The sequence below is a fragment of the Prionailurus bengalensis genome, chromosome C1 (assembly GCF_016509475.1).
Source record: "Prionailurus bengalensis isolate Pbe53 chromosome C1, Fcat_Pben_1.1_paternal_pri, whole genome shotgun sequence".
NCBI classification, from domain to species: domain Eukaryota; kingdom Metazoa; phylum Chordata; class Mammalia; order Carnivora; family Felidae; genus Prionailurus; species Prionailurus bengalensis.
In genome coordinates, this window is record NC_057345.1 from 106,604,132 (window position 1) to 106,630,695 (window position 26,564).

Below are 26,564 nucleotides of genomic sequence, written 5' to 3' on the forward strand. Positions count from 1 at the left end.
TAGCACCTCCATTCTCTCCTAAACAATCTTCTGGGAATAGAAGGCCAGTAAATGCCATCTCTGAAGGTTAAAAGAGACAGACTAGAATTGGGTTTTATTCCCTTGGGGCCCAGGGATATCCCCACCATTCACCTCCCAGGTACAAAGTCACTCATCCCTTCCCACCTGGTATGGGACTCAGTCCCTACCTGGGAGGTAGCAAAGTTTCTGTCATTCCTGCTTTTGTGTTGCCTTGAAGAGGGACCTAGCTGTTCATCAGAGCCTGTTGCCAAATTCAGGGGTATTGAGTGGGTCAGACCTCCCACGTGCTTTCCATGTGGACCACAGCCCAGGGGAGCTGCCAACCTGAAGAGAGAAGCTGGGCTGGAAGAGACCCCATCCTTGTCCATCCTCTCCTCTAGGTCCTTAAAATGCTAGTCTGGGCTTTGGGAGCAAATGCCACTGGAGAAGTTGAGGTTCATCGTTTCTCAAGAATACAAAATCCTTTTAAAGGCAACGTGTCCCGCCTTTGCAGACCATATAAGGGCAGCTTTAGTATAATAGCTTCTACAAAACAAGCCCCACCCAGAGCCAAGCTGGCTTTGACTTTGGCCTGGGCCTCCTGCCAGGGCAGGGCACCTGCCAGACTGGCTTAGGCCAGTCTGAGTGAGTTGGCCTTTGGTGCCTGCATTTCTACGGTGATGGAGGAAAGGTTTGCTCAGCTACACTAAGGTAGCCTTATATATGGGGAGAAGAGAGTGTAAGGGAAGTTTTTTCCCCAACTATCCTCTGAGGGACAGACAGGGTGATTCTCTTTTACCAACACTGACCTTGGAGTTGAAAGGAGAGAAGTGCAAGACTAATGCATGTTTGAGGTACAGCCACGCAACGCTGGACAAAATTTCAGTCAAGCAGCCTCAGGTAGCCTCCAAGCCCCACCTTTATGTAAATCTAAGCGAGGGCCGGTGGGCGTGTCCCGGTGCTTCTCGGTAACGCCCACCCTGCTCTTTAGCTCACTCTCATTGGCGAACGGCATCTTGGGGCGTAACCAACTAGCAGTCCCCGCCCCCGACGCGCCTATACAGGGGAACGGTTCCGCGCGCGCCTGCCTAGTAGGAGCCGGACCGCGGGGCGGGGGTGGGTGTCCGCGCTGCTACCGCCGCGGGAGTAAGATGAACGGGACGCGGAACTGGTGTACCCTGGTGGACGTGCACCCAGAGGGGCAGACCGCGGTAAGACGGAGCGGCCACGCCGCCTCCCCCGCCCGGTATCCTCGCTTCCCAGTCCCGCCCCTCCCGTGCCCCGCGCCGAGTTCGCTGACATCACCTGGGGCCGGCTGGGGGCCGTCGGCTCCTCGCCGCGCTCCTCCCTCTTTTTTTCTGCCGTCTGGTGGCGGGCAGCGGGGGTCCGCGAGGGCTCGCGGGAGGAAGGCTGTTCGGAGACTCGGGGCGTACCTGCCCTCTAGGAGGACACTGCGGCTCCTGCCGGCGACTCCGCGCGGCTTTCCAGGGCTCGCTACTCGGGCGTCCTGCGGGCGGTGGACTGGGTGGGAGGAGAAATGAGCTCCCGGGTCAGGATCCCTGCGCTCTTGGGACTCTGGGTCCCCGACGAGGGGCTCAGGCATTTCTGTGGGTCCTGGTTGGGTCTCCGACGAGGGGCTCAGGCTTTTCTGTGGGTCCTGGTTGGGTCCCCGACGAGGGGCTTAGGTTTTTCTGTGGGTCCTGGCTGGGTCCCCGACGTGGGCCTCAGGCTTTTCTGTGGGTCCTGATGGCCTCAGAAGCCCTTCACAGAATTTACTGGTGCTTTGGTGGTCGTAAGAAGACAGAGTGCAGCCCAGGGCTTGGACGGGGTGGGGTGGTAGGACGCCAGGCACGCCAGGCACGCCGAGATTGGCCCGGAACGCCACCTTTCGCTGGAGGGAATTAGGGCTCTCCGCTTGGGGGTCACCTCTCGGCTCGGATTTCTCCTTCCCCTAGCAGTTCTCCTGGCTTCCCTCCCCCATCGGCCGATCGGTGGCTTCCTGGGACTGTTTTATTCACGTTGTTTACGTGTCCAGCTTCCAGGCTCCGGAATGAGGGAGATGCTAGAACCTAGGCTGAGAAGGGAAGGGTCGTGACCCACGCGAGGGCTTCCGGAGAAGTGAGGGTGGGGGAGAGAGGGGCGTTCCCCAGGGCTAACACATCTGTCTTGCTGCCCTCACTCCCTTGGCTCCCGGTCCCTATTCTTCTCCTCACTCGGGTGACCATATGATTTTCCCTCTTCACTGACCGAGGAGGGTAACTTGTGTCTGAATGTTTCTAGGCTTTGCTAGGGAACTTGACCCAGAACGGGTGTGTACTGTTCCATCCATTTTTCAAGCTATTGTGGGTGAGAGTGAAATGGAGCCGAGGTGATGGGGAGTTTGTATCCCTCCATTCCTCCTCCCTCCACTCTGTATCTGTTTCCCTTGCTCCCTTCCACTCCCAGCATCCCCCTGGGGAGCTAAGGCCCCTGGATTATGGCTCTTCCTCACAGAACAAGTCCCTAGAGTAGTTTCTCATCTCAAGTACAGACCGTCAGTTGTGTTCCCAGTCCCTTCTCCGTTTCTGTCCAGTCCGTTAGTATTTCTGCCATATTTCAGGTCTGGCTACTGCCCAAGCCCAGTCCCTCATTTTCTGTAGTTTCTTACTCCCCCAGCTATGGAACTCAAGAGATAGGGAAGAAATCCATCTATTGTGTCAGCCCCAAGTCGTACTCCATTCTCTTGCTCACTGTTTTGGAATGGTTGAGGCAGGGAGAAAGAGTATGAGGAAAATAAAGGAAAGGAGTGTGCTGGGCTTCTTTTTGCTTGCTGTGAAAAAGAGATCCAGAAAGATTTTAAGACCAAGATGTTGGTACTGTTTAGAATGATTTTGACATATTCTTTTGTCCTTTGATATTTTCTTGCTTGCCTCAAGGGGTAGAAAGAGTCAGCAGGAAAATAGTGAGCAAGGAATTCAGTCAGTTTCCAGCCATGGATTAGTTTGAGGCTAATCAGAGACTTCTAGAACAAGGGGAGACAGAAATTCCCTTTATTCTTTTTTCCTAGGCTGGACTTGAGAGGTATTTTACTTCAAAGGTGTGAATGAAATGACCATTGCCTGTATCTGTTCTTGGAGACATTCCTGAGCTCTTACGGAGGGGGAGGCAGTAGTAAACAATCAGTCGGGGACAGGCTTTGTCTTGGGATTCCTCTCCTCTGAGCCAGCCTGAAGATAGAATTTACTGCTCTGGACAGTCACCAGAGGCTGTAGTGTATGTTCACACCATCGAGTGAGTGCTCAGTGCATGTGCAAAGTGAGTGGATAAGTATATAAATGAATGGATGTGTCTCCTTGTGTCAGCAGTGTAGACAACTTAACCAACTAGTGTGTCCTAGTGGGAGTCAGGACCCTGGGACTCTGTTGGTGTTTCCCGACCAGCCAGGCTGTGTGCCTCGGTGCATCACACTTGGACATGGAAGCATGGCTAATGCACTCTGGATTGTTGTTGTTGGAGGCAGACGGAGCAGGTGCAGTGAGCCAGTGGTTTTCAAACTGCAGATCGCCACTATGACCAGTAGGCCTGAAATCAACTTAGGGGGTTGGACCCGAGCATTAGCAAATAAGTAGATTCCAATTAGATGACATTCTGGAACAGGCAAAACTGTGGAGACAACAACAACAAAAAAATCAGTGGTTGCCAGGAGTTTTGAGCATAGAGGGGAGATGAATAGAGCACAGAGGATTTTTGGGGGGCAGTGAAAAAACTCTGTGATAGAAGTCTTTATCCTTTTGTCCTAACCCACAGAATGTACGGCATTCACTTTACTTGAGTGAGCCCTGAGGGGAATGGTGGACTTTTGGTGATTATGTTATGTCAGTGTAGGTTCATCCTTGGTTTAAAAAAAAAAAAAGTACCATTCCAGTGAATGATATAGATAATGGAGAAAGCTATGCATATGTTGGGGCAGGGGGTATATGAAAAATCTCTGTATGTTCTGGCTGATTTTGTTGTAAATCTAAAAATTCTCTAAACTAAATAAGGTCCTTTAAGAAAAAGAAATAGAATTAGTGCTATCACAGTGTTACAGTGGACATTTTTGGCAAAAGTTTAGTTTCAGTTATATGTATGTATACACATTATATATATGTATGTGTCTGCTTATTAGATCTTCAGGCAAAATTTGTTTTAGGTCAGAGAAGCTTGCAAGCCACTGTAGTGAGTTATGCTGGCAAGGAGAAGCACAAACAAACCTCAGACATTTTTATTAGACATTCTCATTAAGTTCCTTTGGTTGTAAGCAACAGAGACTATCCAGCTAACTTAAGCAGAAGAGGAATTTATTAGAAGGAAATGGGCAGCTCACAGAAATTAAGGGAAAGCTTAAAAAGTGTGAGCCAGGGGCACCTGGGTGGCTCAGTTGGTTAAGCGTCTGACTTTGGTTCAGGTCATGATCTCACAGTTGGCAAGTTCAAGCCCCATGCCAGTCCTGTGCGGACAGCTCAGAGCCTGGAGCCTGCTTCGGATTCCGTGTCTCCCTCTCTCTCTGCCCCTCCCCTGCTCTCTCTCTCAAAAATAAACATTAAAAAAATGTGAACCAAGGCTGTCCACATTGGCAGCACATGTACTAAAATTGGTACACTACAGAGAAGATGAGCATGGCCCCTGTGCGAGTGTGACACGCAAATTGGTGAAGTGTTCCCTGTGTGTGGTGGTGTTATAATAGCATTGTATGGTGACACATGGTAGCCACACTGTGGTGAGCACAACATATTATATGGAGTTGTCAAATCACTACGTTGTACACCTGAAACTAATAGAACATTGTGTGTCAACTGTACTTCAGTTAAAAAAAAAAAAGTGTGACTCCGGGTCTGTATAAGTGGAAGGAACTAATGGAGGGTTTCTACAGGTGGGTGAATTGGTTCCAGACCTTTTTGCAGTTCTACCCGAGATCCCAAGGAGAGGGCATCATTGGCCCCTCACTTGCCTTGGCCAGGGCATTGTGGAGGTCCTTGACGGACAGGTGCACCAGCTTACCCAGGAAAGGAGAGAGGTTCTCCAAAGCAAAGCCCAAGTGCTCTTATCAGTAGAGGAGGATGGAAACTGTGTGGCAAAAGCAGCAGATGTTCAGGGGCGCCTGGGTGGCTCAGTCAGTTAAGCATCTGACTTCGGCTCAGGTCATGATCTCACGGTTTGTGAGTCTGGGCCCCGCGTCGGGCTCTGTGCTGACCGCTCAGGGCCTGGAGCCTGCTTCTGATTCTGTGTCTCCCTCGCCTCAGCTCCTCCCCTGCTCACACTCCGTCTCTCTCTCTCTCAAAAAAAAAAAAAAAGATTAAAAAACAAAAAAAACAGCAGATGTTCACTACATTGGACTTCGGTTCGAATGATCTCGGTTTCTTTCTTTTTCTTCTTAAATCATTTTTCAATCAAAGGAATATATGTTCATGATTTCTAAAAGATCCAATAATATCAAAAGGCTTTTTATTTTTTTTTTAATTTTTTTTTCAACGTTTTTTATTTATTTTTGGGACAGAGAGAGACAGAGCATGAACGGGGGAGGGGCAGAGAGAGAGGGAGACACAGAATCGGAAACAGGCTCCAGGCTCCGAGCCATCAGCCCAGAGCCTGACGCGGGGCTCGAACTCACGGACCGCGAGATCATGACCTGGCTGAAGTCGGACGCTTAACCGACTGCGCCACCCAGGTGCCCCTCAAAAGGCTTTTTAAAAGAACATAGCAGGCAGGTTCCTACCCGAAGCCCTGCCCCATGGAAGTAGCCACTTTCAACTCTTACCTCTTTTGTTGGGGTTTACCCCCCTTGTTTCTAAATAATATGCTTATAGTGATACTTCTTGATTTGTCAGTTTTAGACGTCTGTTGACTTCCTGCTGTAGGAATTCTAGAAAAGTTTATGCTCCCACTCCTTACACGTTCCCTTTCCCTTCTCCCATCCTCCCAGTGTATTTACATAACAATTTTTGGCTAAACTATGATTTCTGTTAATAGCATTGTGGTTAAGAGCCTGGTCCTGGGAATCTGACCCTATAGTGGGCTGGAGTCAGGGCTTTGATGTTTGTTTTGCCCAAGATCACTTCGGTAAATTACTTAATCTCTTGCATCTTGGTTTCTTCATCTGTAAAGTGGGGATAATAATTTCACCCTCTTCATTAGGTTGTTATAAGGATTAAATAAGATAATGCATGTGAAACATTAAGCACAAGGCCTGGCACATGGTAAGTGCTCAGATGTTGGCTGTTATTTTCTGCTTGCTCTAGTTAATGGCTTAGAGGAGACTGTATTAGCCTCTCATGAGACCCCTGCCCAAGGGATGGAGGGAGTCTGAGAACTCTCTGGTCTGGTCAAGGTTTGCTCCTTCTCATTATGTTAATATTTATTCTTATCTGTTCCTTTCCCCTTTCTTGTACCAGTGGAGGGTCTTAAGGATGCGAAGGGGCCTGTAGTAGTGTAACTACTCTCTTACCCAGAGTAACCTTTGCTAGCACCAACTCAGCTAGGACAGGTTTTAGACGAGTGATGGTCAGCGTTTGTATCTTGGCATCCTGCTCTAGGTCCCTTTCCTCCTCCTTCTTTTTCTGACTCATGGCTCAGGCAGCTGGTGTCCTATGATGCTCTGGGCCCCTTGGTAAGAGGATTTTAAGTAATCTATCAGTGTTACCCTTCCTTAGAATATTCATATTATTTTCATCTTCTCTAATTTTTTTGTCTTGATCAATCTTGGCTAGAGAGTTTCTCTCAATGCCTGGGTAGATTTGGAATTTTTTCATCACCTACCGTCTGAACCTTTGTCTTTACCCTGGACTAGGTGTTATGCCTAATTTAGGATCTCAGAAGCTGAGTTAGTTTAATACCAAAGTCTTTCCTGAGCTCCATTCCTTTAAAAAAAAAAATTTTTTTTTTAAAACTAAAGTTGTGATTTATTGAAGGCTTACTATGGGCCTAATTTTTCTGTAACTACTTTAATTAGGTATAACTCATGGACTGCACAAATAACCTATTTAAAATGTACAATTCAGTGGCTTTTCATATATTTACTGAGTTATACAGTCATCAACACAATTTTAGAACATTCTCTTTACCTATAAAGAAATCCTGATCCATTAGCAGTCATTCTCCATTCTCTCCCAACCCCTTCAGCTCTAGTCTCCTTTCTTTGTCTGAGATTTCCTGTTGTAGGTATTTTATGTAAATGTAATCATATAATATGTGATCCTTTGTGACTAGCTTCTTTCAATTAGCATGATGTTTTTATGGTCGATCCATGTTGTAACATGAATCCGTACTTCATTCCTTTTTTTTTTTTAATAATTTTTTTTAGTGTTTATTTATTTTGGGGAGAGAGAGAGACAGAGTGGGGGAGGGGCATAGAGAGAGGGAGACACAGAATCCGAAGCGGGCTCCAGGCTCTAGGCTCTGAGCTGTCAGCACAGAGCCTGATGCGGGGCTCGAACCCACAAAGTACAGGATCATGACCTGGGCCAAAGTCAGACACTCAACCGACTGAGCTACCCAGGTGCCCCTCATTCCTTTTTTTAGCTGAATAATATTCCCTTGTATGGATATATTTTCAGATATGTTCTTCATGGATAAATGTTGGTAGACATTTGGGTAGTTTCTGCTTTTTGTCTATGATGACTAATGCTGTTGTGAACAATTTACTTACAAATTTTTGTAAGTAAATATATTTTAAATTCTCTTGGAGAGACATACCTAGGAGTGGAATTGCTGGGTCAGAATATTTGCATTTTGAAAGAGGATTCCACTGGAGTCATTGATGCTTACTCCAAAGGAATGAATAAAGTCTAAAATGGTGAAGACCCTGTCTCTCTGACACCAGGGTGGAGAAGAAGCTCCCGGGCAGAGGAACCTTTCAAGTTTGGTGGCTGCCTGTTGCTTCCACTCCTGACACCTGGCCCAATCTCAGCCTGTAAATTCCTCCTCACACCATTCCAACTCCCCATTCATTGCCAGATTCTTACTTTCCAGAGCACTATAGCTCACGTCTCCAAGCCTGCCAGGAATTTGGGGAATTCTGAGCTCTACCAGGGGATCTGGGATAGGAGGCTTACCCAATCACCTGGCATTTAGCGCCAGCGTTTGCCCATATTTTTCTGGGGTGGGAGGTGGGGTGTTCACCCAGATGGTTTCGGTTCCAGACACATGTGCTCAGAGAATGTGAGATGAGCTTCCCCGCCTGCTGGTAATTATGGTACATGCCTCTTTGGGTCACAATGCAGAGTTGTGAAATACCTTTGTTTCCTCGGGGTGGGGAGGTTTAGTTAGGGGAAGAGGTATGTGCCAAGGAGGCTGGTGGCCTAGATTTAAGCCTGGCCAGCAGAGGCAGGAAGAGGAGAAGAAATATAGGGTACGATGGGGATGGGTAGATGAAGGAAGAAAAAGGAAATGGCCTTCTAGGATCTGGGGGCACAAAAGCAAAAAAATGACAAAATGAAAAGTGAGGGGAGGGGGCGCTGAGGAACTGCCCCTTCATTCCAGGCTGGCTGAGCCCCTAGTGGGTTTCCTGAAAAGAGACTGGCTCAGCAAAAGGGTATCTCCTTCAGAGGTGGGCATTCAGGAGCCCACCTCCCTTCTTGTACACATTCACTGTTAGGCCTCTTAGGCCCCAGTGGTTCCCTGTGCCGGGTGTCCGGGTGATGAGAAGGGCTGCCCTGTTTAGGGTACCACCCTAAATCCTTTTTCTTGTTTCACCTCCCAATCACCCCATCAGCCCTCTGCATAGTGCTTGTCCAGCCCATGCCTCTGGGCAGGTAGCCAGACAAAAGGCAGACACCTGTTTTGTTGGCTAATCTGTGGGGAGGAGCGAGAATAATTCTTTGTGTCATACTCAACAGAAGGCCATTTCTGGGTTGAGAGCCCTGTAGAAGGCAGGACCAAGGCTGCCACATACCTCTTAGTGGAGGGGCTTGGGAGCCTCAGCCAAGAGAGGGGAGGCCCCAACCACCCCCATCTGGCCCTCTTTGACATTTCGGGTCTTTCCTTGTCCTGGCCTCTTGGGAACCCGTGTTTAAGTGGCTGGCTATTCCCATTTCTCAGAGGGGAACCCTGAGTTTCAAACCTGCAGTGGTTTGAGAGACCACATACATTTCAGGTGGGAGAGGGGACAGGAGTGAAGGACCAGGTGATGGGGGAGTGGTTTATAGAGTGCAGATGTATTGAGGATGCTGGTTTCCAGCTCAGGGATGATCTCCACTGTGCTTACTTCCTCCTGGAAAGACCCTGACCCTCACCTGCCACCCATCTCTCGTGGCCGCCAGAGCAGCCTGGGGAGTGGGAGCAGGGGAAGCTTATTTTCCCATACATCCACAGATCTTGGACAGATCTGCCCCTTTCCACAGGAGCCTGGAGTGTGAGAACCTCTGGGGCCTCCCTCTCTATCTCCCTATCATTTCTCCCCAGTGTCTTGATCTCTAACCCCTCAGCTATGTGTTTATCCCCTCCCCGCACTGAGGAGTGACTCACAGCTGGAGATTTGTTTGAACAGAGGTGAGAGGCTGCCTGTAATTTGGAGGTGGCTGGACTTCTCCCCAAGAATGTTTATGAGGTTAGAGGCTGCTTACCTTGTGATTAGCTGTTTCTTTTTCTCTAGAGAAGAAGGCTCTACTTCTGTCGTGACTTTCAGGGAGTCCCCAGTGGGACTACCCTGCTAGACATTTTGGGGCATTCCTCCAGCTCCCCGGAACTTGCTCACAGCCCTGAGATTACTCTGGCTCCAGAAGACAACCAAAGGCGCCAGAGAAGGGCCGGGTTTTCCTCCTGGCCTCTGGGCTGGGGCTGTGGGTTGAGGTTCGTGGCCTTGCAGACTGGATTCTCTGGTTCTGGGGGCTTGAGGTGCCAGAGAGAAATCTAGATTTGTTCACTGGCTTCATTTAGACAATCGGGCTCCCCCACCCTCCCCGGGGCTCCTCAGAAAAGTAATGCTGTCTCACTTTTGTGAAGTGATTTATGGTTTGAAAAGCACTTTCACGCTATCTTACATATCTTCCTACCCTGCCTTAAGCGTGGGCAGGGTAGGTTATTATCACTCCTATTTTGCAGATAGAAAACTGAGGCCCTGAGAGATAAAGTGATTTGCTCAAGGATTAATAGGTGTCAGTTGGACTCAGACCCCACCTCCAACTCCAAGTTTAGCACTTTTTCTTGCCTTCTCTTCATTTACATATGAGACTGGTGCTGCACAAATACGTTTTTGTTGCTAAAGTTTAAAACACTGTGCAAGTATGGACTGAAGGTCCCTTTACTCCCCTGTCTGTCTCTTGTTTAATGTGTATAAGTGCAGTGCTTTTCCCATGTACTTGTATTCTGGAAATGCTCTGTGGCATGGTGGTTGGGAGCAAGGACTCTAGAGCCACAGGGCCTGGGTTTGGATCCTGGCTCTGTCCCTTATGAGGTATATGGCCTTAGGCAAGATACTTAATGTCTGTGCTTCAGTTTTCTCATCCATAAAAGGAGAATGTTGATACTAATATTTACCATCTAGTTTTATAGTGAGGATTACTTGAGTTAGTATATATAAAGCCCTTAGAACAGAGCCCAGTAGGGCTCAGTACATAGTAATTGTTATATATAGGAATTGGCAATTACTGTGAATGTACATATTATGTAGTTAAATAAATAAGTCATTTTTTTTAATGAATTGGCGACTTGCTTTTTTTCTGTGCTATCTTGAAGATCATTTTCTGTCACTTCATAGAAGTTTATTTGTCAGCAGTGTAGTATTCCGGAGTATGGATGATACTTTATCCATACTTTTCTACTAGAGGGTACTTATGCAGTTTCCAGTTTGTAACTATTTGTAAACAGTATCATAGTCAACAGTTTTACACATATATCTTGGGACAAATGTGTGTGGATTTTCATAGAACATATTCCTTTTTTAAAAATGTTTGCTTATTGGTTGGGGGGGGAGAAGGAGGGGGGGGAGAGAGAGGGAGAGGGAGAGGGAGAGGGAGAGAGAGAGAGAGAGAGAGAGAGAGAGAGAGAGAGAGAGAGAGAGAGAGAGAGAGAGAAGGGCAGAGAACGAAGAGAGAGAATTGCAAGCAGGCTCTGGGATGTCAGTGCGGGAGCCTGACTTGGGACTTGATCTCATGAACTGTAAAATCATGACCTAAGCCAAAATCAAGAGTCGGACACTTAACCAAGTGAGCCACCCAGGTGTCCCTCATAGAGCATATTCCTAAAAGTGGCATTACTGGGTCAAAGGGTTTACAAAATATACAAACACTTTTCATTAATATTGCCAAATTAACTCCCAAAAATACTTGTATAAACTTACACTCTAACAATATATGAGATTACTCTTTTTCTCTGCACCCTCACCAATCCTGGATATTATCAGGATCTTTACTATTTGCCAATCTGTTGGTCTAAATATGATATTTCTGCAGGATTTACATGAAGACAAGTACATTGCTTTATGAAAAGCAAGAAAGAAGGCTTGTATGTATGGGAAGTTTTAAAGCATAAGCAATAAAATGGACAGCTGCGCACTGAACTCTCAGTTTAAGAAATAGACCATTGGGGCGCCTGGGTGGCGCAGTCAGTTAAGCGTCCGACTTCAGCCAGGTCACGATCTCACGGTCCGTGAGTTCGAGCCCCGCGTTGGGCTCTGGGCTGATGGCTCAGAGCCTGGAGCCTGTTTCCAATTCTGTGTCTCCCTCTCTCTCTGCCCCTCCCCCGTTCATGCTCTGTCTCTCTCTGTCCCAAAAATAAATAAACGTTGAAAAAAAAAAAGAAATAGAACATTACCGATCTTTCTGAAGCCTCTGGGATCCCTCCTAGTTCATAACCCTCTGCTTCCTTCACAGAAGTGATCACTGTCTTGAATTTTGTGTTTATTTCCTTGCTTTTTGTTATTCTTTTCCCACATGCACAAGTGATGTAGTGCTTGGCTTGGCATGTTCTGAACTTTACATTCATGGTATTGTCTGTGTTCTATAGTTTTTTTTTTTTAAGTTTATTTTTTAATTAATTAATTGTGAGAGAGAGAGACAGAGAGAAAGCGAGAGCAGGGGAGGGACAGAGAGAGAGGGAGACAGAATCCCAAGCAGCCTCCATGCTGTCAGCTCCGAGCCCGTCACAGGGCTCAATCTCATTAACCGTGAAATCACGACCTGAGCCGAAATCAAGAATCGGTTGCTTAACCAACTGAGCCACCCAGGCATCCCTTAAGTTTGTTTGTTTGTTTGTTTGTTTGTTTATTTAAGTATCTACACCCAGTGTGGGGCTTGAACTCACGACTCTAACATCAAGACTCCTGTGCTCCTCCGACTGAGCCAGTCAGGTGCTCCTTCTGTAGCTTAATTTTAAACTTACATTAATTTGGAGATTCATGCATCATTCATTCATGTCGATGCATGAAGCTGTAGTTCAGTTATTTTCACAACTGAATACTAGTTCATTGCTCTAATACGCCAGAGTTTATTCATCCATGTTCTTATCAGTGGACCATCTGGGCTGTTGTCAGTGGTTAGCCATTACAAACAATGCTGGCATGAACAATACCTCTGCATGCTTCCTTTCACCCTTCTTAAATATGTGAGTCTAATGAAATTCTCTCCAAAGATAACTCATTGTTTTGTTTGTTTAAAAAAATTTTTTTTTAATGTTTATTTCTGAGAGAGAGAGAGAGACAGAGAGAAACAGAGGGCAAGCAGGGGAGGGGCAGAGAGAGGAGGAGACATAGAATCAGAAGCAGGCTCCAGGTTCTGAGCTGTCAGCACAGAGCCCGACTGGGGGCTCCACCTCACAAACCGAGAGATCATGACCTGAGCTGAAGTCAGTCCTTAATCAACTAAGCTGACTAGGTGTCCCGATAACTCATTGTTTTAACTTACATTTCCCTGATTACTGGTGAGGTTGAGCATCTTTCCTGTATTTTTAAATTTTACATTAAAAATTTTTTCGAATAATAGATTTCGTCTAGCCCAGTATAGGCAAAGGCTATCCTTCCAACAAGTGATCAGCATAAAAAGAAATTATTTGATCTTTTTGTACTGTGTCTTTGTACAGAACATCTCTATTTGGACTGGCCACATTGAATCTCAAGCAGGCTCTGTGCTATCAGCACAGGGCCCGATGGACTCAAACTCATAAACTGTGAGATCATGACCTGAGCTAAACTCAAGAGTCGATGCTTAACCGACTGAGCCACCCAGGCACTCCTCAGTGTGTATTTTTTGAGAACCTACTCTAAGCCAGGCACTGTGCTAAATAAGCTAGCCATGTCTTCAAGGAGCTTATGATTTTACTGGGGAAGTTGTATAAATAAGTAGTTATAAAGAAATGAGGTCAGTGTTATAGTGTAGTATAGGGTGTAATGGGTGCAGGGAGAGGCTCTGACTGAGGAGTGCTGGGGTAAAACCCTTAGAGAAAGGATGCCCGGGCTGGGAATTCTCCAAAGAGGAGAGGGAGGGGAAGGGACCTGGAAAGAGAAAACAACATGTGCATTTATGGGGTGGTGAAACATGTATTACATTGGAAGACTCGTCAACAAAAGAGATGTAGATTTGGGTACAACTGGATCAGGAAAGTTTGGGAGTGTAGGGTACAGGTAGGATAGTGGGCGATGTCCACATGTTATGTGGTATAGATAATGATAGGCCTAATCCTGAGGGGATTTAATACCATGAGGAGTTTTAATTCCTTTTAAAGATTTTATTTAATGATGACATATATATAGAAAAGTACATAGATCATAAATGTACAGTCAAGTAATTTCACAAACTGGACACATTCCTCTATCCCGCATTCAGATCAAGAAACAAATCATTACCAGCACCACAGAAGCTCCTGCTTCTAGTCATTTCCCCCTTCTAGTTGTTACCTACCCCCATCCTTTGGGGGTAACCACTACTGTGACTTCTAAATCATATATTAGGTTTGCTTGTTTTGATACTTTTTATATAAGTGGAATCATTTATAAGTGGAACACATTTTGTGTTGGAATTCTTTTGCTTAACATTTCTGAGACATTTATCCATGTTGCATGTACAGTAGTTCATTCTTTTTCATGGCTATATACTGTTCCATTGCATGACACAATTAATTTGTCCATTCTACTTTTTTTTAAAAAAATGTGGTTTTAAGGGTGCCTGGCTGGCTTCATCAGAAAAGCATGTGACTCTTGATCTCGGGGTTGTGAGTTCTGGCCCCACTTTGGGTGTAAAGATTACTTTAAAATCTTTAGGGGCGCCTGGGTGGCTCAGTCAATTAAGCATCCAACTCTTGATTTTTTGCTCAGGTCATGATTCCAGGGTCGTGGGATCAAGCTTCACCTCAGGCTCTGTGCTGAGCATGGAGCCTGCTTGAGGTTCTCTCTCCCTTTCTCTCTGCCTGCCCCCCCCCTCAAAAAAATAAAAATAAATAAAATCTTAAAAATAAAATGTGGTTTTATATATGTATGTTTATAATCTCTATACCTTCATGGGGCCCAAACTCACGACCCTGAGATTAACAGTTGCATGCCCTGGGGTGCCTGAGTGGTTTACTCTTGATTTCAGCTCAGGTCATGATCTTTCAGTCATGAGATCGAGTCCCCACCCCCTACCCCCCACCGTGAAGCCCTATGTGTATCAGGCTCTGTGCTGAGCTTGGACCCTGCTTAAGATTCTCTCTCTCCCTCTGCCCCTCCCCTGCTCCCTTGCTTTCACATCCTGTCTCACTCTCTCTCTCTCAAAAGAAAAAAAAAAGTTGCATGCCCTACAACTGAGCTAGGTGCCCCTATCCATTGTATTCTTGAACATTTGGATAATTTCTAATTTGGGGCTACTATGAAAAATGCTACTGTGAACATTCTAGCATCATTTTTTTATGAGAATTTTTTTGGGTGGGTGGTGGGGGGAACATAGGTATGCATTTCTGTTGGGTAGATAACTAGGAATTATAGGGTTTGCAAATGTTCATCTTTGGTAGATATTTCCAAAGAGATTATGGTAATGAGCAATCCTGCCATCAGTGTATAAGAGTTCTGTTTCATAGCCCCCAACGTTTATTTTTTATTTTCATTTGTAGTCATTCTGATGGGTATTTTGTAGTATTATTGCCTTGTGATTTTAATTTCTAATTCTTCATTGATGATGACTGATGAGACAGAACCCTTTTCATATGTTTATTGACCATTTGGATATCCTCTTATTCTGTGTCTCTCTCACTCTCAAAAAGAAATAAACATTGAAATTAAAAAGGTTTGCCTTTGCAAAATTTTAGTTTTGCTCTTTACATTTAAATCTGCAATCCACTTGAAACTGATACTTGTATACAGCGCAAGGTAGAAGTTGTACTTTAACTTATAAGCCTATGCTTATGGAAAATATTTTGAAGAGGAGCATTATGTCAAATTTTGAGGAACTGACACTTTTGTTTATCTACATGTTTTAGTCACTGTGTTTTCACTTAAGCATCATACTGTCCATCTTACCAATGAATACACTAAGGCTAAGGGAGAATAAATCAATACACACAACAAATAAAAGCCAGAGTCAGTGTTTGAGCCCAGGTCTAACTGTTCCAAATACGATTCTTTTTCTGCAAAGAAGAGAGAAAGTCAGTTGGGCTTGAGGGGTCATGGACCAGGCAGTAAATTTGGGGGTGATCTAGGCACTGTTGTATATCATCTCATTCTGTCAAAATAAATATATTTTCTAAAATACAAAAATAAATATATAAGAAATAAAAAGAGAATTTGACAGTAATCTACAAAAGGGAGGGCAGGGAAAGGGGCTTAGGTTGAATACCTAAGTTTAATTAGTTTAATCTATTCAATGGAGTACTGGTGGCCATTAAAAGCCAATTTTGAAGACTGTTTAGTGTGATGGAAATTAAAGATGAAATATTAAAGGGAAAAAGAATCTGCCCCTTGCCCACTCACACTGTTTCTCTCTCTTTCTCTCTCTCTCTCTCTCTCTCTCTCTCAAAAGTAAATAAACATTAAAAAAAGAAAAGAAAATAGAATCTTTTATGTTCATGAGAGATATTAGTCTGTAGTGTTTTCTTTTCTGTCTTTAAAAAAAAAATTTTGTTGGGCCACGTGGGTGACTCAGTCAGTTGAGTGTCCGACTCGATTTTGGCTCAGGTCATGATCCCAGGGTCGTGGGATCTAGCCCTGTGTCACTCCGTGTGGAACCTGCTTGAGATTCTCTCTCTCTCTCTCTCTCTCTCTCTCTCTCTCTCTCTCTCTCTCTCCCCCTCCCTCCCTCCCTCCCCCTCTCTCTCCCCTTCCCTCCCCTCTCCCTCTCTCTCCCTCTTCCTCTATCCCCCCTGCCATCCTTTTCCCCTGCTCACATGCTCATTCTCTGTCTCTCTCAAACTAAATAAAACAAAGAAACAAACACATAATAATAAAATGGTCTTTGTCTGGTTTTGGTACCAGAGTAAGACCAGCTTCATGAACTGAATTGAAAAGGGTTTTCTCCTCTTCTGTTTTCTGGTTGAGATTATGGGCGCCTGTGTGGCTCAGTCTGTTGAGCATCCAACTCTTGATTTTGGCTCAGGTCATGATCTCACGGTTCAGGGGATTGAGCCTCATATCAGGCTGTGCACTGGTGGTGTGGACCCTGCTGGGGATATTCTCTCTCTCTCTCTCTCTCTCTGTCTCTGTCTCTGTCTCTGTCTCTGCCCCTCTCATTCTCACACACACTTGCACACTCTCTCTCTCTGAATAAATACATTTTTAATAAAGTCTTTTTTAATCTGAAAAGAGATTATGTAGAATTAGTGCTAATTTTTTACATATTTGGTAGAATTCTCTAGTGGAAGCACCTGGGTCTGGGTATTTCTTTTTTTAAAAAAATTAAAAAAAGGGGCACCTGGGTGGCTCAGTCGGTTAACCGTCCAACTTCAGCTCAGGTCATGATCTCACGGCTTGTGAGTTTGAGCCCTGCATTGGGCTCTGTGCTGACAGCTCAGAGCCTGGGGCCTACTTTGGATTCTGTGTCTCCCTCTCTCTCAGCCCCTCCCCTGCTCATGCTCTGTCTCTCAATAATAAATAAACGTTAAAAAAATTCTCTAAAAATTTTAAAATGATGAATTTAATTTCTTTAAAGTTACAAGGCTATTCATATTACCTATTTTATATTAGGTAATTTGTGGTAGTTTGTGTTTTTTGAGGAATTGGGCCATTTTGTCTAAATTGTCAAATTTATGTTCATAGTTGTTTTAGTGTTCATTGTGTTGTTTGCAGTCTTGTTCATAGAGTTGTGCATAGTGTTCGTAGAGTTGTTCATAGCGTTCATGGTGTTGTTCATAGAGTTATTCATAATGTTGTTCATAGAGTTGTTCATAGTGTTCATAGAGTTGTTTATGGTGTTGTTTGTAGAGTTGTTCGTAGTGTTGTTCATAGTATTACCTCATGCTTTTGATATCATGCTAGAGGTTTATCAATTTCAATGATCTTTTCAAAGAACCAGCTCTTCATGTTGTTTAGCTTCTTAGTGTTTAGAAATTTTCCTTTTATCTTTCTGTTATTTCTCTCTTTTTAAAAATGTTTTATTTAGTTTTGACAGAGAGAGCGCACATGCGTGCAAGTGGGGGACGGGCAGGGAGGGGGGGAACAGACGATCTGAAGTGGGCTCTGTGCTGACAGCAGTGAGCTGAGTCGGGGCTTCAAGCTCATGAACTGTCAGATCATGACCTGAGCTGAAGTCAGATACTCAACCAACTGAGCCCCCCAAGCACCCCTCTTTCTATTATTTCTCATTTGATTTCATTGTGGTCAGATAACATGCTCTAAATGATTTCAGTTCTTTCAAGTTTGTTGGTTTGTTTTATGGCCCAAATTATTGTCTATCTTTATGTTCTATAGGTACATGCAAAGAATGTATACTCTGCTATTGAGGGGAATGTTCCATAACTGTTGATTAGATCCTGTTAGATTTTTGTCTAGTTTTATTAATTTCTCAGAGATAGGTGTTGAAGAAGTCTCCAAGTATAATTGTGGGTTTGTTAAAAAAAAAAAAAAAAAAAAAGAAGGGGGAATGCCTGGGTGGTGGCTCAGTCGGTTGAGTGTTCGACTCTTGATTTCTGCTCAAGTCATGATCCCAGGGTTGTGGGATCAAGCCCCATGGTGGGCTCTGAGCTGAGCATGGAGCCTGCTTGGGATTCTCTCTCCCTCTCTGCCCCTCTCCTCTGCTTATGCATGCTCACTCTCACTCTCTTTCTCTCTCTCTCTCAAATGAAAAAAAATAATAAAAATTTAAAAATATATTTAGTTGTGTATTTGTGTATTTCTCCTTTCAGTTCTTTGGGGTTTTTTTTGTTTTTTTTTTTTAATTTTTTTTTCTGGGTTTTTTTTTTTTTAATAAGATTTTATTTTTAAGTAATCTCTACACCTAATGTGGGGCTCAAACTCACAACCCCGAGATCAAGAGTTGCACATTATTCTGACTGAGCCAGCCAGGCACCCTCAGCTCTTTAGTTTTTGCTTCACATATTTTGCAGCTTTGTTGTTTGGTGTATATCCATTTGGGGTTGCTATGTCTTCTTTGTGGATTGACACTTTTACATGATATAATATCTCTCTCTGGTAATATAATATCTATCTGGTAATATATCTGGTAATATATCTCTGGTAATTCTCTTTGCTCTGAAGTTTACTTTATCTGATATTAATATAGCCACTTTTGCTTTCCTTTAATTGATGTTTGTATAATATACCTTTTCCCATCCTTTTACTTTTAACTTACCTATATGGTTATGTTTAAATATGTTTCTTGTAGACAGCATGTATTGATTCATGGATTTTTTTTTTCACCTTTTTTTTTTTTTTTTTTTTTGAGAGAGAACACATGAGTAAGGTACAGGGGCAGAGGGAGTGAGAGAGAGAATGTTAAGCAGGCTCCATGGCCCACCCAGAGCCTGACGTGGGGCTTGATACCATGACCTGAACCAAAATCAAGAGTCAGACGCTCAACTGACTGAGCCACTCAGGCACCCCTGATTCATGTTCTTTAATCAACTCTGCCAATCTCTGTTTTTTAATTGGTATATTTAGACCACTTACATTTAATGCAATTATTGGTAAGTCTGCCATTTTATTTTTAGTTTTTGTTCTCTATTTTTCATTAATCTGTTTTATTTTTCTCTCCCTTCCTGTGGGTTACTTGAAAGCCTTTTAGGATTCCATTTTGATTCATTTGGTTTTTTGAATGTCATCCCTTTGTATAGATTTTTAGTGATTGCTCCAGGTATTACATTTGTATAAATATAACTTATCATGGTCTACTGGTGTTGTCATTTTACCAGTTTGAATGAAGTATAGACACCTTACCTTCCTTTACATCCCTTTATCCTCTCCCATTCATAATATAATTAAGTATTTCCGGGGCACCTGGTGGCTCAGTTGGTTAAGTGTCTGACTCCGGCCCAAGTCATGAGCTCATAGTTAGTGAGTTTGAGCCCCACGTTGGACTCTGCTCTAACAGCTCAGAGCCTGGAGCCTGCTTCAGATTCTGTGTCTCCCTCTTACTTTGCCCCTACCCCACTTGTGCACGTGGTGTCTCTGTCTCTGTCTTTCTCTCTCTCTCTCAAAAATAAATAAATACATACATACATACATACATACATACATACATACATACTTTCCTCTGTGTATACTTAGAACCAAATCAGGCAGTGTTCTAATTTTAGCTTCAACCACAAACATACTTTAGATTACCCAAGAGTAAAGAGAAAGCCTAATGTATTTATCAATATTTTTGTTTTCCATGTTGTTTCTTTTTTTAAAAAGTTTATTTATTTAGAGAGAGAGAGCATGTGCACACACGAGCAAGGGAGAGGGAGAGAGAGAATCCCAAACAGGCTCCATGCTTCAGTGTGGAGGTCACAAACCATTAGATCATGATCTGAGCCAAGATCATGATCTCAGCTAAGATCAAGAGTCAGAAGCTTAACTGAGTGAGCCACCCAGGTATCTCTATCCATGTTGTTTCTATCTTTCTAATGTTCTAAGGTTCCTTTCATATTGTTTCCTTTCTGTTTAAAGATCTTTTACAGCCTTTTTAATGTAGCTGTATTGGTAAGAAATTCTTAGTTTTTCTTTACATGAGGACATCTTAATTTACCCCCTTATTCCTGAAGGAGAATGTTTTTTGGTCATAGGATTATTGATTAAGAGGTTTTTTTCAGCACTTGAAAATAATGTGCCATTTCCTCCTGGCCTTCCTAGCTTCTGATGAAAAATCTGCTGTTTAATGAAAGTGCTTCCCCCATATAGGTAACTTGTCATTTTTCTCTGATGTGAAAAGATGTTTTTCTTTGTTTTTAGTTATCAGACATTTAATTATGTGTTTTGGCATGATTTGGGGGTTTATCCTATTTGGGATTTTCTCCTTGAATCTCTGGGTTTATGTCTTTTGTAAAATTTGGAAAGTTTTCAGACATTATTTTTTTTAGTACTTTTGCAAATTTCCCACTTTTTCCTGTCCATCAGGGATTCTGATGACATGTATGGATGAGATGATCCCTCATTGCCCCGATCTAGCCTGGTTGTCCATGCTCTTCCAATTAGAATGCCTGGGTCCATATAATAAACTAGACTTGATGACCTTCATTGGCTGATAACTCCTTTATTTTGGCTGAGGAATGCCCCAGCTTTCCCCAACTGCCTCCAGTTATGGAAGGATGTTGTTTTAACCAAAGTGCACGTCTGTGTCCTGGGGAGAAGAGTTGGCAGCCGCTCTGGCTATTTTGAAATCCTTTCCTCTTCCTTCTGGTGTAATGTTCTCTTGAACTAGATATCATGGAGCACTCGTATTTGTTCAGAAAATACTTAACCCGGGTAGAGGGCTGTGGCACACAGCAGCCCATGTGAGTTAACAGAAAGGGCAATTCCTCATGGAACATAAGTAGCTGAGAGGCAGGTGCCATAGGAGGCCCTGTGATGCCAAGGGAGCTCAAGGAGGTGAGGGTATGTTTCCCACAGGATGTAGGGACGTGTCACAAATATGGCATTTGAATGTGAACTTTTGAGGGCCTTAAAGATGCCCAATGGGAAGAAAGGACATTTAAGGCATTTAAGGACATTTAAGGACATTAAGGACATGTAAGGCAAAGGTGGGAAAGCCTGGGAGGTATTGGACAGGGAGCAATGAGAGGCAGTAACAGAAGTGAGTTGACCCAGACTCTGGAGGGCCTGAACGTCCCCCCCCCCCCTCCCCCACTGAGGATCTCTCTTGTATTTGGTAGGAATTGAGTGTTTTGTAAAACCAGCTACATTGCCAGAGTTAGGGAGGGTGAAGGGCCATGTGGGAGTGTCTTCCACCTGTCCCAAATTTGGGTTCATTCCAAGAAGTGGGAGGAGGCTAATATCTGAGTACCTCTCTTTTATGTGGCAGAGACCTCCAGACACTTTCCATTGATCTTCAACAAAAAGCCCCCATGTCGGATGGTAATGTTGCCATTTTACAGTGCGGTCTTTGAGAGTTAAGTATCTGACCACAGAGACTGATTTCTTTTCCACCAAGTTCTTTTCCTTATTTAGGAAGGACTGTTCCCTTCCCAGAGAACCTTCTCACAACTCCCTGGGTGGGACACATTCTTTTCTTCCTGCTCCTTCCAACAGCCATTTGGAATATTAGGAGGGTTCCTTAAAACCTGTTAAGGGTAAGATGACATTTATACTCCTGTACCTCAAGGTCACTTTTGTCCTTGGGTAGTTCAGCATCCATCTTCCCTTCATTGCCTGGGAGAAGCACATATTCCCTTTTTATGCTCTCATAGTGTTAAAGCTGGAAGGAGCCTTAGAGATACTTAGTACAACCCATTATTTTTCTGGTGCAAGCCAGAGGCCCAGTGTACCTAAACCTCTTGTCCAACTCTACACATAACACAGGTTATTGGCAGGGTTTGGTCCTCTCTGCCCTGCTTAACTTCCCTCAATGTTGTTATCTCTCCAAATCTCCAGCCCCACTTTTTCCTTTTACCATATGATTTCCCCCTCAATGTGTTCTATTTTCTCCGCTGTGTGTGTGTGTGTGTGTGTGTCACAGTGTATTTTTTTTTTTAATTAAAAAAATTTTTTTTATGTTTATTTTTGAGAGCGAGAGAGAGCACAAGTGGGAGAGGGACAGAGCACGAGTGGGAGAGGAGCAGAGAGAGGTGGAGACACAGAATCCAAAGTAGGCTCCAGACTCTGAGCTGTCAGCACAGAGCCCGATGCGGGGCTCAAACCCATGAACTGTGAGATCATGACCAGAGCCGAAGTCGGACGCTCAACTGACTGAGCCACCCAGGTGCCCCTCACTGTGTGTTTTTTAAACCTTCTTTGAGTTAGGAAAGAAAATGTGCTTCTTCCTTTGAAATTAGGCTCATCTATAGATAAGTACCTATTGTCTTGCCTTCTTTCATTTGGATATTTTCTGTATGCCTTAGAGAACTAGGGGTTTGGATTCAAGTACTGTCCTATAGTTTGGTTCAGGAAGGATATCCCAGTCTTGTGAAGTGCATCAGTAACTCCTGGTTGCCTGTCAGGTGCAGGAACCCTACAATGGGGATGAGGGCATCCCCCTCTTCAAGGCTGGGGAGAGGGGAATCCACGTAGTGTGCTTCCTGTAATGTAAGGACCAAGGTGGCTAGCCCCTCTGGAGCTACACAGAGCAATAGTCTCTGGTGTAGTGTAAAGAGCACTGTCAGAGGATCCCGAGACCTCCTGCCACCCAGGAATGACTGATATTGGGCAAGCTAATGTCACCTTTTCAGACGTCAGCTTTTCTTATCTGTTAAATGATGATAATAAGGACCACCCCACAGGACTGGCAAAAGTGCACTGGTACCGGTAGTGGACTGTAAAGGTAAGGGGTGATTGTTGCTGTCATTGTCATTATTAGGGGAGCGTGGACATTCTAAGGCTGACTCTACAGAGTGAACTGACAGGAGATGAACTTGAACACATAGCCGAGAAGGTATCGAGGTTTCTGGTGGGGTGAGGCCTCTTCCCCTCAGCCAGTTCTCCCTCCTTGCTGCTGACTCCTTACAGTGCTGTCTGGAGCCATCCCTGCTGCTGCTCAGGGTCACTTCCTATCAGACACACCCCCTGACCTCAGCCTTGTGCACTGCTTTGGGGGTGGGGAGGTCCCACTAAAAGTAAAACTAACCTGCAATTTCTGCTAATTTTCCCTGTCCGGTGTTGCTGCTGTGTGGCTTCTGGTAGAGGTTGAAATGAGTTTTTGCAGGGAAAATCAGACTAACCCTTTAAATCTTTCGAGGAGCAGGTGTTCTGCATTGGTCAAGGGACAGAAGAAGTTCTGGGCTTGTCATGATTTCAGAGCCATTTCTCTCTCTCTTTCTCTTTGACAGGCGGGTAGGAGGACTTTTGCCATGGTGTCTGGCCACTCAACCAGCCGTTCGTTGGCCTCAGAACTGGTGAAGTCCAATGATGGACACGAGGAGATCATTAAGGTAAACTTTGCTCACCTCCACTCTTCCTCCCTCCCCTCTTTCTCCTTACAGGCATGTGACAGGCGGCAGCTGACTTTGCCACAGGGACATTGTGGTTTGACTTGGAAGAACCAGACCTGTAATGCGAGTTCCTGGTCATTTCCTGGAAAGATCTTAATTAACACCAGGAGACCACAGTCAGTCTGTAGTGACTTTGGTGCAGTCCAGACCCGGGCATGAAAATGGATGTGGTGATCTTCCTAGGTGCCTATCCCACTGGCCATATTTAGCTGCTGGAAGTTGTGGAGTCAGGTGGGAGGTGTGTTTATGGAGCTTTTTTTAAATAAAAGAATGTTCATTATTTCTTTTTTTTTAACATTTATTTATTTTTGATACAGAGAGAGAGAGCATGAACAGGGGAGGGTCAGAGAAAGAGGGAGACACAGAATCTGAAACAGGCTCCAGGCTCTGAGCTGTCAGCACAGAGCCCGACGCAGAGCTTGAACCCACAGACCGCGAGATCATGACCTGAGCCAAAGTCGGACGCTTAACCGACTGAGCCACCCAGGCGCCCGTCATTATTTCTTTTTTAAAGCTCTTTGAGGGGTGCCTGGGTGGGTCAGTCTGTTAAGCATCCAACTCCTGATTTCACCTTAGGTAATGATCTCATGGTTTGTGAGATTGAGCCTCGCATCAGGCTCAATTCAATTGTGTTTTGAGAGTTTACATGTAGGTATAACGGATGAATGTCACCACACTTTCTCCACGGTGTTATTTTTGTTGTATTTAAAATTTAAAAAAAAATAAATAAATAATGTTTATTTATTTAAGTTTTTTTTTTTTTTTTTTTACATTTATTTATTTTTGAGAGACAGAGCACAAGTGGGAGGGGCAGAGAGAGAAGGAGACAGAATCTAAAGCAGGCTCCAGGCTCTGAGCTGTCAGCACAGAGCCCGACCCGACGCAGGGCTCGAACTCACAAACTGTGAGATCATGACCTGAGCCGAAGTTGGATGCTCAACCAGCTGAGCCACCCAGGCGCCCCAATGTTTATTTATTTTTGAGACAGAGTGCAAGCAGGGGAGGGGTAGAGTGAGAGGGTTCTGCGCCGACAATAGCTAGCCCCCTGTGGGGCTCAAACTCATGAACCATGAGATCATGACCTGAGCTGAAGTCGGATGCTCAACTCACTGAGCCACCCAGGTGCCCCTATATTTTAATTTTAAAATAGCAGTAAATAGTCTAAAAGAATTACTCTTCTTTAAAAAAAATTTTTTTAATGTTTATTTTTTTTTTTGAGAGGGGTGGGGAGAGGCAGAGAAAGAGGGAGACACAGAATCCCAAACAGCCTCCAGGCTCTGAGCTGTCAGCACAGAGCCTGATGTGGGGCTTGAACCCATGAACAGAGAGATTATGACCTCAGCCAAAGTCAGGTGCTTAACTGACTGAGCCACCCAGGCACCCCAAAAGAATTACTCTTGATGATTAATTAAATTTACCAAAAAGATGATTTTAATTTTTGAGATATAAGGGTTCCTTATAGGTTCTGGATAGTAATTAGACCCATATTAGATATATGATTTGGAAATATTTTACAAAATTTTGTCCTTTCTGTATTTTGTTTTTTACTTTCTAAATGGTGTCCTTTGAAACAAAAGTTCTTAATTTGATGAAATCCAATTTATATATATTTTTCTTTTGTTGTCCTTCTAGTGTCTTATCTAAGAAGGTTTTGCCTAGCCCAAGGTCACAAAGATGTATTTCTATATTTTCTTCAAAGAGTTATAGTTTTAGCTCTTACAGATAGGTCTATGATCCATTTTGGGCTAATTTTTGTGTATGGTATAAGGAAGGCATCCAGTTTCATTCTTTTACATGTGGATATCCATTTATAGCAACATCATTTGTTGAAAAGACTGTTTTTTCCCCCCATTGAATTGTCTTGGCACCCTGTCAAAAATGAGTTTAGTGTATTTTTATTGTATTATTGTTTCTGGACTCTCATTTGTATTCCATTGAATTATGTGTCTCTCCTTATGCCAGTTCCACACTGTCTTGATTACTGGCTGTAGCTTTGTTATTTTTGTTAACATTTTGTTACTATATTGTTGAGATTTATATTTCAAGATTGTTTTAGGGACTCAGGGTCCTTTGTATTTCCATATGAATTTTAAGATCAGTTTGTCAGTTTCTGCAAAGAAGCTAGCATGGATTTGATAGGAATTGTGTTGAATCTGTAGATTGATTTGGGGAGTATTGCTGTCTTAACAATATTAAGTCTTCCAATCCATGAAAATGGGATGTTTGTTCATTTTTTTAACAATGTTCTGTAATTTTCAGAATTCAAGTCTTGAACTTTGTTAATTTCTAAGTGTTTTTCCTTTTTGTTGCTCTTGTAAATAGAATTTTTTTTATATTTCATTTTGGATTGTTCATTGCTAATGTATAGAAATACAACTATTTTTTGTATATTGATCTTATATCCTACAACCTTGCTATAATCTCTGATAATTTTTTAGTGGACTCCTTAGGGTATTTTTATATACATGATCACTTCTGAAAATGGTGATTTTTCGTCTTTCTTTTCAATCCAGATGCCTTTAATTTCTGTTTCTTATTCAAAGTCATTTCATGGCCCTTAAAGAAAGCAAAACTACCCTATAATTCTGTCAATGTAATCATTGTTTTTAATACTTTATCGTGTATCTTCTCATTTTCCTACACATATGTATTTTTTCAAAAGTTAAATCATATTATATACCCTCTATTCTACAATTTGCTTGTCCCCCTACACTTTAATGTTGGTTTATAAATCTTCTGTGTCCATAAATGTAAGTGTCTGGTATTCTCATGACTGCACAGTGTTCTGTTATAGACATACCATAATTTATGTAAGTAATCCCTCATTGTTGGACATTATGCCTATTTCATTTTTACAGTTATAAAGAATATTTTGCTGAACATCTGTTACTAAATTGTGTATGTGTTTTATAATACAGGTAATAAATATTTTTAAACTTTTTTTTAAAGTTTAGTTTGAGAGAGAGAGAGAGCAAGTTTACATGTGTGAACACACGTGCATGTGTGAGCAGAGGGAGGGGCAGAGAGAGGGAGAGAGAGAATTCCAAGCAGGTTCCATGCTGTCAGCAAGAAGCCGATTTGGGGCTTGATCCCAC

The 26,564-nt window shown here is 43.5% G+C and overlaps 1 protein-coding gene and 1 non-coding gene across 18 annotated transcripts in view; both read left to right on the top strand.

The window, feature by feature from the left end:
• Positions 1-1,049: 1,049 nt before the first annotated feature.
• The window catches only part of TUFT1 (tuftelin 1), a 42,162-nt gene continuing 16,647 nt past the window's right edge, over positions 1,050-26,564 (top strand). For 4 of the 17 annotated variants that reach the window (XM_043576320.1, XM_043576318.1, XM_043576326.1 and 1 more), the window contains exons 1-2: positions 1,077-1,211; positions 23,308-23,409. In XM_043576320.1, the coding sequence (XP_043432255.1) occupies positions 1,152-1,211; positions 23,308-23,409 (162 nt within the window). In that variant the 5' untranslated portion in view covers positions 1,077-1,151. Of the gene's footprint in view, positions 1,212-22,838; positions 22,914-23,307; positions 23,410-26,564 lie in introns of all 17 variants that reach the window. The other 13 variants (XM_043576309.1, XM_043576321.1, XM_043576314.1 and 10 more) reach the window with 9 other exon arrangements.
• On the top strand, positions 4,585-4,689 carry LOC122482268. The gene has a single exon (XR_006297070.1). It is a non-coding gene; the product is annotated as a U6 spliceosomal RNA (small nuclear RNA).